At 42.2% G+C, this 12989-nt stretch overlaps 1 protein-coding gene across 5 annotated transcripts in view; it reads left to right on the top strand.

Annotated features, from left to right (window-relative positions):
• PTPRM (protein tyrosine phosphatase receptor type M) overlaps window positions 1–12989 on the top strand; it is a gene marked incomplete at its 3' end in the record, with an annotated part of 796072 nt that overhangs the window by 694732 nt on the left and 88351 nt on the right. For all 5 annotated transcript variants that reach the window (XM_084252855.1, XM_084252854.1, XM_084252853.1 and 2 more), the window contains one exon: window positions 12571–12647. In XM_084252855.1, coding sequence (XP_084108981.1) covers window positions 12571–12647 — 77 coding nt within the window. The remainder of the gene's footprint in view (window positions 1–12570; window positions 12648–12989) is intronic.

Genomic DNA, 12989 nt, shown 5'->3' with positions numbered 1-12989 from the left:
ATTTCCTTCTCTCCCCGTGCAGAATGTCTCTGGTTTATAGTTGCCTTTGATTTTGATTTTTACTTTATTATAATTACTTACTACATCAAATTAAAGAGCTTCTCTACAGCAAGGAGACATTAACCAAGACAAAGAGACACCCCACCGATTGGGAGAAAAATTTTGCATGCTATACTAATGATAAGGGACTGATCACAAAGATCTACAGAGAGCAGAGGCAACTCAACAAAAACAAAGTAAATGACACAGTTCAAAAAATGGGCAGAAGGGCTAAAAAGAAACTTCTCCAAAGAAGAATTGCAAATGGCCAACAGGCATATGAACAAAATGTTCAACATCACTTGTAATCAGGGAAATGCACATCAAAACCACAATGAGATACCATCTTACCCAGTGTGAATGGCATATATTAAAAAAACTAGCTTCGACAAATATTGGTGAGAATGCAGAAAAAAAGGAACTCTTCTACACTGCTGGTGAGAATGCACACTGGTCCAGCCACTATGGAAAGCTTTGTGGAGGTTCCTCAATCTGCTAAAGATAGAGCTTCCCTGTGATCCAGCAATTCCACTCTAGATATCTACCCAAAGGACACAAAAACATTAATTCAAAAGACCACTTATAGCCCTATGTTTATTGCAACACTATTTACAATAGGTAAGCTATGGAAACAACCCAAATGCCCAAAAATAGATGACTGGATCAAGAAGATGTGGTATACATGCACCATGGAATATTACTCAGCAATCAAAAAAGATAAACTCATGCCATTTGCAGCAACATGGGTAGAGCTGGAGGGGATCATGCTCAGCAAAATAAGCCAGAGAAAAAGAAAAATACCAGATGGTTTCACTTACAGAAAGAATGTAGAGGATCTAACTAAGGGATCAGGGGGGAAAAAGTGCTAATACTTAATCAACCAATTGTGGTATTTCTATGACCCATATGTGGTATTAAACGTCCTTATTTAGCTGGGATGGATTAGCAGTTGTTTCTCAGGATTTGGATACCCTATTTTAATAATTGTTTGGCAAGTGATTTAAGTGAGTGAGAACTCAGGATATGCCAGCAGACAGCCTTATAGATATTTATGTAAGTAACCTCAAGATTTCTAGAAGGATTTCTGAAACAGTAGAAAACAAGAGGAAATGATAACTATTGGCAACAATGTAGATGAAACTGGATGTTTTATACTAAGTGAAATAAGTGAGTCATAGAAAGAAAAAAAGCTACATGATTTCACTTCCATGTGAAGTTAAAAAAAGTCAAATACTTAGAAGCAGAGAGTAGGAGGGCAAGAACAGGAAAGTGAGGATGGGGAGATGTTTGTCAAAGGGTACAGAGTTGCAGTTCTATAGAATGAAGAGGTCTTGAGGTATAATGTCCATCATGATGACCATGGCTAATTATACTGTATTGAATCTGAAAGTTTGTTAAAAGACATACAGTTTTACAACTATATAAGACTGTAGTAATCACTTCACTGTGTAGATGTATATCCAATCATGTTATCCAGCTCATATATACATATGTGTATATAGTATATATGTATAAAACATGGGGGAAAAAGGTAAAATTTGTGCACAGGGAAAGCTTTCAGGACGCCACGGAAGCTGAGATTAGAAGAGTGGGTGAATTTGCTGGGACAGAGATGTCTCTTCTTAATAGTGTCCTTCAAAAAGTATAAAACAATGCCCCTCAAAAAGTACAAAAACACTGAAAGAATTCAGGAAAGGACAGAATGGAGAGAAGGGTGACTCCCAAGTAAACTACCCAGAAATGGAGCCCAGAGTCACTGTCAGTTACAAGAGGGTCCTGTGCAAGTCACAGGAAAAATGGAGGGAGTAAGGCGGTACCTGCTCACTGATTTGAACCTGAGGTTTTCAAATGCTGGGGTTTTTTTTATACATTTTAAATAATCGATTGAATCTGCTAAACCAGAGGAATGTTCCTTCAGTACAGGAGTACTGAAGAAGAAAAGTTTCCTGATTTCAAGGAGGCGGAGCAACATGGCGGCGAGGAGACGCTGCCAGTAAGATCTCCCATTAAAAAAAGTTAATAGGGAGGAAAAGCGGCAGGTCCCAGTGAGAACCGGGACACGGAAGATAAACGGGTGACGCCAGCAAACTGCCCTAAGAAGAGAGTTGCCATAAAAGAGGACCAGAAGGGAGGAAAGCGCAGAACCCTGCTCCCCTCCCCCACCCACAGAGTCAGCACTCTCTGACCAGCAGAGAGGAGGGAAAAAAAAAAAAAAAACAAACTAAAACGACCAACAAGAACAAACTACGCAGCAAGCGGGACTGTGAGTGGAAAGGAACTATTGCAGGCACCACACCCCGTGAACGGGAGCTGTGGAGAACCCTGCAGGATTCGCCGCGGAGGTGAGCTCCAGGCGCCATTAAAGAGAGACCCCGCCCCCCAGGAGGAGGCCAGCACCAGCACACAGACCCGGCCGCCCCATAAGCTTGCGTGGAAAAGCGGCGCGCTGGAAAAGCAGACGCGGATCGGGATCGGGATTGCGCAGAAAAGCGGCGCGTTGCAAAAAACCAAGTGCGGATCGGAATCGGGATCGCGTGGAAAAGCAGTGCGGTTGAAAAGCAAACACGGATCCAGATCGCAGCTGCCCAGGTCCCCGCGCCTGCGACCTAGGCTTGCGGGGAGACGCGCGGAGGCCCTCACTGAGTGACCAGGAACCAGGAGCCCAGGCACGGGAACGGGATTCAAAAGGCGCCATTCCCGCGCCACTGAAGTGGGCTATAGCCTGCGTCCTGGAACTGAGGGCTTTGGAACTGAGACCCGGGGCACGAAATTAGGGGCGTGGCTTCCCCACGACCTTGGGGCACAAGGCAGACACAGCACCCCAAAGCCGTTGAGGTTTACCCTACCATTCTCGCTCTGTTCCCTGTCCCACGGGGTGGAAAATCAGCTCCCCAAGGGCTCTAGGAGAGATCTCTGGCGCCACCTAGCGACTTGAAACCAGCAGAGGCTCCTGGAGGAGCCAGTAGCCAGCTGGGGAGGTAGCCCACGCCGGGCCCCTTCCGACCAGTAGTCTGAGCCCACAGGGGGAGCGAGCACCCACAGCCAGGGCAGACCAGGCGCGCAGAAGAGTGTGCCTGAGACCGGACGCGCAAGGAGTGTGTCCCACATCACCATTTTAGAACAGGGACATTTCTTCAGTAAAGACGACCTGCAGAAGGCTTCCTCAGGAGACAGAGGTGAGCGGGGGAAGTTTGCCCACGCCAGACCCCCTCTGACCTGCAGTCCAAGCCCAGAGGGGGAGCAGGAACCCACCACCGGGTCATACCAGGTGCACAGGGGAGTGTGTCCCCACATCGGCATTTTAGAGCAGGGACCTTTCTCCAGTAAAGACTGCTTGAAACTGACATATGGCTCCTGGAGGAACCAGAGAGGAGCAGAGAAGCCCACTCAAGATGCCGGCCAGTCCCAACAACACAGTGTCCCAACGCATATGGCAAATTAGAAAACAGACAGTAGGGAGTAGAAGAACCACACGCAACCTAGCAACTCCCCAGGGAAAAAGCACACCACAAAAAGAAAACCAGCCCCCAGATTGCAACGACAGTAACTTGGAAGAACTTCTGAGCCTTCAAGAAAGAGAATTTAAAATTGCCGTGATTAAAAAAATGACAAAAGTCATAAAGGAAAACAATGATAAGGGAAAAATAATCAATGATCAGAAGAATGCAATTTAGTCCCTAAAGAGGGAAGTAAAAAAATGCAGGAGATCAAAGAATTAATGGAAGAACTAAAGAATTCTGGGAAAAGCAATGAAAGCAGAATAGATGAAATGGAAGAACGAATAAGGACTCTTGAAGACACAGAAATAAAAAGAACCAAAACAGAAAAGGAAAGAGAAGTACGAAGGAAAAAGAACGAAGAAAGACTTCGGGAACTATCTGACTCCATGAGGAAAGGAAATATAAGAGTTATAGGAATACCAGAAGGAGAGGAGAGAGATGTAGGAACAGAGAAAATATTCAAAGAGATAATTGAAGAGAACTTCCCAAATGTGTAGAAGGAGCTGAAAATTGATATACAAGAAGCAAGAAGAACACCAAACTTCCATGACGAAAGGAAAAATACAGCAAGACACATAATAGTAAAGCTCCCAAGAATCCCCGAATAGCCAAAGCTCTCCTGAAAAAAAAAGAAGGGAATGGAGGCATCACATTCCCAGACTTCAAACTATACTACAAAGCCATAATCATCAAAACTGCATGGTATTGGAACAAGAACAGACATACAGACCAATGGAATCGAATAGAAAATCCAGAAATAAACCCACAGATTTATGGTCAACTAATCTTTGACAAAGGAGCAAAGACTATGCATTGGAGCAAAGAAAGTTTGTTCAATAAATGGTGCTGGGAAAACTGGGTTGCTACATGCAAAAGAATGAAGCTTGACCACTACCTCACACCATACACAAAAATCAACTCAAAATGGATTAAAGAACTAGACATAAGACCTGAAACCATAAAATATATAGAAGGAAATATAGGCAAAACACTACGTGATTTGCACATCAAAGACATCTTTACAGACACATCACCCAAAGCAGTGATAGTGAAGGCAAAGATAAACAGCTGGGACTACATCAAATTAAAGAGCTTTTGCACAGCAAAAGAGACAATAACAAAAACAAAGAGAAACCCCACCAACTGGGAGAACATTTTTGCACCCAACACTAATGATAAAGGACTGATCACAAAAATCTGCAAAGAGCTGATGAGACTCAACAACAACAAAGAAAATAATCCAGTCAAAAAATGGGCAGAAGAGCTAAAAAGAAATTTCTCTGAAGAGGAAATGCAAATGGCCAACAGGCATATGAAAAAATGTTCAACATCACTTGTCATCAGGGAAATGCAAATCAAAACTACCATGAGATACCATCTTATACCAGTGAGAATGGCACATATTAAAAAAACTAGCAACAACAAATGTTGGCGAGGGTGTGGAGAAAAAGGAACTCTTCTGCACTGTTGGTGGGAGTGCAAACTGGTCCAACCACTGTGGAGAGCTGTGTGGAGATTTCTGGACCTACTAAACATAGAGCTTCCATATGATCCAGCAATTCCACTCCTAGGTATTTACCCAAAGGACACAGAAACATCAATTCCAAAGAACACCTGCACCCCTATGTTTATAGCAGCACTGTTTACAATAGCTAAGCTTTGGAAACAACCCAAATGCCCAAAAATAGATGACTGGATCAAGAAGGTGTGGTACATATATACCATGGAATATTACTCAGCATTCAAAAAAGATAAACACATGCAATTTGCAGCAACATGGATGGCGCTGGAAGGGATCATGCTCAGCGAAATAAGCCAGAAAGAAAAAGAAAAATACCGGATGGTCTCACTCATAGCAGGAATCTAGAAAACTTAAATAAGGGACCAGGAAAATGAATAACTATAAGAAAGTGAAAATCAAAATCAACAAAAAACTATGAACCAGAGACACTTTTAGGGGGGCGGGGGCGGGAGGGGAGGGATTGGGGCCAGAATGGGGGGGCTGCAATTGTATGGGGAATATAAAAATAAAATTTATTATTTAAAAAAAATAAATAAGGGGGTTGCAATTGTATGGGGAATATAAAAATAAAATTTATTATAAAAAAAAAGTTACCTGATTTCTTTTTTTCAGGTAACAATAATCAGTGTCATTTTTATTGGCATTTCAGGTCATTTCCACAATACAGAGTGTTCTCGAGAAACTGGCACTGAATAGGTTCATGAGCTAACAAAGTTCCTTGGCTTCTGTGTGCTGGGAAAAATACTCCACTTGAATCCTTGTGCTCTAAATCCCATGGTCTTCTCTTCTACCCAAAAGATCGTTCCTTACAAGTTTACCCCCTCACTTATTTACCCGTCTCCTATTCATCCATGCATGCCCTAGTCTGCTCTACACACACATTGCAAACTCATGAGTGTGGAAGGAAATTTTAAACCATTTTCCTCTCTGATGACATGGCATTGGACACACAGACCACATCCAGTGCTTATGTGTGGTGGGGTGACAGCACAGCAAGGATAACTTATTAAGTTAAACTGGAGAGCTATTGAGATGCCTTTAAAACATTAAAATGAGAGGTCAGATAGTTAAATAAACTGTTCTGGAACCAGCCAGAAGAGAGGATTCTGGCTGTGAATATCAATTAATGAATCACAAGGCAGGTAAGTGGTGGTTGAAGCCATTGATGTGATATAAGATCGTCTGTGCAGGGAACATAGAGGACATAGAACATCTAGCCTGGAGGGACTTTTAATAATGAAATTCTCACCCAAAATTGCTCAGCATGTACAAAGAAACGTCCTGTTGCGAAAACAAGGGCGTATCACTCATGTCCTGCATGTACAATGAAGACTGAAGACTCTGATATAGGGACGTGAAGGACATTCATGAAATGAGCAACAACACTTTGACTAGAGTGAAGGGCGAATTGGTGAATGAGAGGAAATGACAGCAAGGACAGACCACTTGAACTGTGAGGGGAAAGATGGGGTCCTTTCTGGGGTTTGCTTTTTATCTGTATTGGTATTTCCTGGACCTTCCTACTCCATTTTTGCAGCAAATAGTGAGGAGAGTGAAACCTTTGACCCAATCTGTGGTATACAATTCTTTCATCCAATAACCCAGTCTTGATGGCCTGTGCTAAAGGCTTCTTTCTTCCCGGATTTTGTCATTAGCAGTGTGTTTCTCTCTACTAGTTGAGCGGCTCCAACAGGGTCTGAGAAATATGCTACTATTAAGATCCAGCTTATGTACAAAGGCAGCTGAAGGGGAAGGGCAGGTGACAAGAGTTTAGTTAAACAAGAATGGACTGGCAGGGAGGGATCCGGCATTAACAATGAAGTGGACAAGAGTAGGGGAGAAAGAGATGACATAGTGCATTTTGGAAAGCAAAGGGCAAATCTAGGAAAATTAGACAGAATTATATAATCTAAAGAATAAAGAGTAAGATTCTCTACAGAAATATGAGTTTAAAAGACTCAGAAACAAGATTAAATTAGCAATTCATAAAGCCAATAGCAAGAGCAAAACTTAATTCAGAGCCATCATTTAACTAAAATGTTTCTCACTAAAATCTTCCTCAGAACCTGCATTGCTGGGCCTGACCCCAGGCAGACACAACCAGGACATAGTCCTGTTTGGAGTATAGTCACAAAGGGGTAGGACGGTGAGCACTTCCCAACAGCCACTTTGGTTCTTTCACATCTTGTTCCTCAGAACCAGAGCAGCCACAGTCTTTGGCAAGAATGCAACCACAAAGGAGCTCCGCCATTAGTTGCAGAAATCAATTGCAATTACAGTTAATTTCAAGTCTCTTCTCACAGGGAAAATGTTGCTAAGATAATTTTGATTACAATTTACCTTAAATATGTCATCAATATTTAGCAGAAACAGAGAGTTGGTTAGAAATGAAAGATGATCAATGAATTCTGCCACTGTAATAATAGCTAATTACATACAAGCTGAGTGTTTAACATGAAAATGTTTGAAGCTACTTACAGGTATTTTAAATATAATGTTACAAAGTGGGCATAAATAATGTTTTTTAGGGGCTTAGAGGGCTTCAAACCTCTAATTATCCCACCTCTATCTTATGAATACAGGCACACATACATACATGTGTACACACATACATACCCACCAGTATACACATGCACAAATACATGCATATATGCATACACATTCATTCATAGATGCATAAATACATATAATTATATGGCAATATATTAATATTGTATTGCACATGGTATTCCATTTAGCAGAATGTCCTCGAAATGACTTTTTTATATAGTCACATATAGCTGCAGAAAAGAGTATAAAACATCCATAAACAGTTTAGCAGACTGTTATAAAGCCAACACTTATGACACTGCTACTAATCAAGTCCATCACGGGACCATTTCCAGCACCCCAGAAAGCTTCAGTGAACCTCATCTGATCTAAGCATGTCCAGCTTGACCCTTTTTCCACTGAGCTAGTGACTGTCCAGACACTGATTCATTGGCATGGTGAGGAGTCATTCATGTAGTGCTCACTTGCTGTGTGCGAGGCAGGACCCCTGCATATGCTGATACTGAGAATAGGATTTGGGGAAAGGTGTTTGTAGGGATAAATGGGTGGCATTTATCCTGACATTGTGTGGTCTCTGACCACAAGAGATTAAAATCTAGTAGAATCAGCTGTAAAGATGCTACCATGCACATAAAGAGAATAACAGTCTCAGCCTGGTTAGGAAACACACTGTACACATGGCTGTGGGGTTTCTGTCATGAGAGAAGTAAAGCAAATTCATTTGGAGAAGTAGCAGTTAAAAAAGTGCAGAGGGGCCTCCCTGATGGTGCAGGGGATTAAGACGCAACCTATGAAGCTGTCTGCAGCCTCTACAGCACAAGTTCAATCCCCAGCCAGGGAGCTACCCACATGGTGCAGTAGACCTTTCCTGACTCGCCCGTTGCTCCCTTCAGCAGTGTATTTCGGTCGATTTGCCTTTTCTGTTCCCAGCTCTGTCTCTGGTGAATTCTCTCACCCCCCACACCTCTGGCATGTACCCCAGTTCTTGTATGCATGAATAAATAAATCTTTAAAAAAAAAAAAACTTGGAGGGGCGGATAACTGACTTAATGATAGGAGTTGAAGGGTAAACCCCTTATTTCAAAAACTGTTTATGGGACATGAGAGCACAGTCTTGTCAGAGATTGAGCACCCTAATGAGAACATTCCACAACAATTTGAGAAGCCCAAGGATGGTAAATCATAGGGAATGGGTGGCATTTATCCTGAGGTTGTAAGAGAAATAAAGTGTGAAAGAGGAGAGATTCTGACAGGGAAGTACAATAGATCCTAAGACTGTTCCGCTTCTAAAGATTGGGAGCCTCTAATGCTGTGCCTGCCTTTTAAAAAACTGCCCAGGGTAAGTCAAGGAGCAGGGGAAGGTAAACCTAATCTCCCTTCAGAGGCGCTGTCTGAAAGCCTGCTGTGTGCAGAATGGCCATGATTCAGTTCTATTGTAGCATCTTTCATTCAGGAAGCTCAAAGGACTTTACCAGCAGAATTGCTCACAGCTCCTCTCTGAGACAGCTGTGTGCAGGCAGTGGCTCTCCTGACAAACACAAAAGCCATTCACTGCACATACCAGCGGCTCCCCAGTGGCTCCCCAGTGATATGGGCAAACTATGGGTAGGGAATCTCTAGTTTTAAGCAAAATTGCTCTAGGAAACAAGGGTATTAAGTTTTCTTTTATTGTATTGTTTTATTGAGGTAGCATTAGATGACAACACTGTGTATGATTTAGGGGTAAAGATTCACACCTCTTCGGATGTCCGTTTCCACACCACACCGACCACCAACCACAAGCCTCCACCATACTCCGTGGGTTTCCCTCCTTCCCTTTACTCCTCACCCTTTCCCTTCCTGCTCTGGTATCCTCAGTTCTACAGTCAGATTTCTAGGGTTTGTTTTAGTTTAATTTTGTCTTTCTTTTCCTTCTTTATATTACACATATGAGTAAAATCATCCAGTATTTGTCTTTCTTCTTCTGACTTACTTTACTTAGCATAATCCCCTCCTTTTCCATCTGTATTATTATAAATAGCAAAAATTCATCTGTTTTTTAATAACTTAGTAGTATTCCATTGTGTGTCCATGCATGCGTGTGTGTGTGTGTGTGTGTGTGTGTGTACTACATCTCCTTAATCCACTCATCTGTCACTGTGCGCTTATTTTATTTATTTATGCATACAAGAGCTGGGGTGTAGTCCAAATGTGGGGGGGTGAGCAGATTCACCAGAGACAGTGGGGAGCAGAACAAGCAGATCTACTGAAATACACTGCTGAGGGGAGCAGCACGCAAGACACTGCCCATGTGAGTTAGCTCACTGTCCGGGAATCGAACTCCTGCTGCAATGGCTGCCAATCACTTCATAGTGCTGAGACTTAACCCCTTGAGCCACCAGGGAGGCCCAGAAACTTATTTTTAAAGCAGGTTGCCATGAGAATAGTTTCTGACAGCACAGGAGCCCATTCCTGGATTTCTGCCATCTGTTAGGGCATCAGCTATAAAGTCTGAAAAGTAAGCAGGTGTCTGACACAGCATATAATAATTGGCATTTATCCATCACTTACTATATGCCAGGATCTTTTCTAATGTCTTCTGTATGTTATTTTAATGCTCACAATAATCCCATGAGGTAAGCACTGTGAATCCCCATTTTATAGGTAGAGCAACTAAAAACAGATGGAGCAGATGGAAAAACTTGCCCAAAATCACAAGTGGGGGAATCTAACCCACAAACCCAACCTTGGAGCTCATAATCTTACCACTACCCATATTCCCTCTTGAACAAAGGATAAAGTCCAGGTTTTCTTCCTGCCTAGCCCACTTTGTCACCACATTCCAGATGAACTTGTTGAGCCTCAGCTAATTGTAAGGCCCTGACCTGAAATACTGTGATTATCTGTTGTGAATTGAAGTGGAAAGTCCCAATGATGAAGGAAGGTTGGAAACTTGACACCTTTCTTTCTACCTGCACTGTTGAAAACAAACAAAACATTTATCAAATAAGAGGTTCAACTTGGAGGTCAATATGAAATGTTCACTCTCATATCAAACTAGGGAGCAAACAGGTCCAAATCAGCACATTGTCCTGTCTGTCACCTGCCACTTCCTGGCTCTTGCCTCAGAATGGGCTATCATTTCTCACCACTCACTAGATGTCATTTCTCTCCGCTCACCCAGTGCTGAGTTAAGGTAAAGTGTAGAGGCTGGCCCTCCCACTGTTCCAGCATGTTGGAGTGGAGTTTTGAAAATGTTCTTCTCATACCAGCTCTCAGAGAGGTTGGGTGCTCCCCTTTCAGAGCAGCTGGCTTTTATCTGTTCCAAATCATGGGATCTGAGGGCGAGGGGGTCAATTGGAAAGTGGTGAATGGTAACTATGCTTTTGTGTGGTTGTGATGTGATAAATATACTTGTTGAGGTGTCAGGCTATACATCTGAAACATAATTTTATCGCAAAATAAATTAATTAAATTTAAATTAAAAATAATATTAAATAAATAAATTTGGGGTTCAGCTCTACACATTAATTGGTAGAAAGGATTCCTATGCTAAGAAGTGTGTTAATTTAGGAGAATAATTCTTAGGGTACTTATTTTTTCAGAAAACAGAAGTTTCACTTTTTATTCATTTAAGAAATATTTTAGGGGAAAACCAACTATGGTCCAGGCACTAATCTAAGGGTCGGGGGAAAACAATGAACAAAGCGGAATCAGCCTGCTTTGAGAGCTTTTCAAAAGAAAATAATTGAGATACCCCAGTGGCATTTATGGGGAAAAAATTTTTATTTACGGGCCTCCCCTGGTGGCCCAGGTGGTTGAGTGCCGCGCTATGAAGCTGTCTGCAGCCTCTGCAGTGCTGGTTCCATCCAGCCAGCCAGCGAGGGTCCCACATGGCGCAGCAGACCTTTCCTGTCTCACCCGCTGCTCCCCTCAGCAGTGTATTTCGTCAATCTGACTGTTCTGTTCCCCACTCTGTCTCTGGTGAATCCTCTCACCCTCCCGCGAATCTGGCCTGTACCCCGGTTCTTATATAAATAAACAAACAAATAAATAAATAAATAAATCGTTTAAAAAAACAAAAAGATTTAATTTTTTTTATTTACAAATTTCTTTAACATAAGTAATTAATGTCACAATCACAACCTCTATACAATAACTGTTGTGTGTCTGAGATTGTGCCCGGCAATCTGTGTTGTCATTCAGTCCTCATAACAGTCCAACTTGAGGCAAGTGTTCTCAGGCCCTCATCCCAGTGGGTAACTGAGGCTTGGTGGGCTCTAATCAAATGGCTAGTGGAAACAGTCTTTCTCCTCCTGCTGATGCCCTCAGGACTTAGTAAGCTCACGGTGATGGCTGAGGTTAGAACCACGTCCACACCTCCCAGAAGTCTAGACCAAGGTTTACAACCATCATTTGTCATGGTGGATGTCATAGGCACCCTCAAAATCTCAGAGCTTATACATGACTTAGTGGAGTCAAACTTCCTCAAACTTCCAGTCCAAGAAATAATTTGCCTGTGATTCACAGGATTCCACAGAGGAGTCTCAGATACCTGTCAGTGCTTCAGGTCTGTAAATGATCAAGGAATAAGTTGATAATATATACCATAAAATGCAAATAATTGTAACTCCTTCCCAGTCTTGGGGGAACCCAGTAGTCTATGCTAAAGGGATATGGATGCTGTGGGACAGGTGGGATGTGGGTGCACATCTGAGGAGATGTGACCCTGTTTCTCCAAATCACATACCGTGCTGTAAACCAGTGTTACTGCAGATAAATAAGTTTAGGGAGAAAAAGAAGGCAAGGCTCTCTGGGCACCCTTTAAAGACTAAATCAATAATCAATCAATACTTCCAGTCTTAGTAGCAAACTAGGAAGTGTGGGAGGTATTTAATGCAGCACAGATGTAGCTGATCTCCATGTAATGTGCCCAACTAATTGCTTTTGTGAATTGTTTTCTTTTCATTTCCTTTGCAGATGATCATTCCCGGGTAAGGCTGCAGACCTTAGAAGGAGACACCAACTCAGACTATATCAATGGAAATTATATTGATGTATGTATTTTGAAACTGCCGGTAAACCCAACTGTTCTGACCCATACCGTATTGTGTGTTTGTTATAAGATGGGTGGATCTCGTTGGCGCAGCTCCACAATCAAACACATTTGCATTGCTCCTGTGCACCATAGAACTTTACAGTGAAGATAGGATACTCCTTTTCTCGACAGCCTATTAGTTGATGAATTCCTCTGTAGCATTCTATACCTTCTCTGTTGCCCCATGCTTATATGGACTTAGAGAACACACTTCCTTTTTTTTTTGTCAACAACTTGCATTACTTGACAGAAAAAAAATCTGTTTGCATATTAATAGGACAAAACTCTCTAATTCCTAATT

Source organism: Talpa europaea, assembly GCF_964194135.1.
Source record: "Talpa europaea genome assembly, chromosome: 13".
Taxonomy (NCBI): Eukaryota; Metazoa; Chordata; class Mammalia; order Eulipotyphla; family Talpidae; genus Talpa; species Talpa europaea.
Note: the sequence above shows the minus strand (reverse complement) of the source record. Positions and strands in the feature narration are given on the sequence as shown.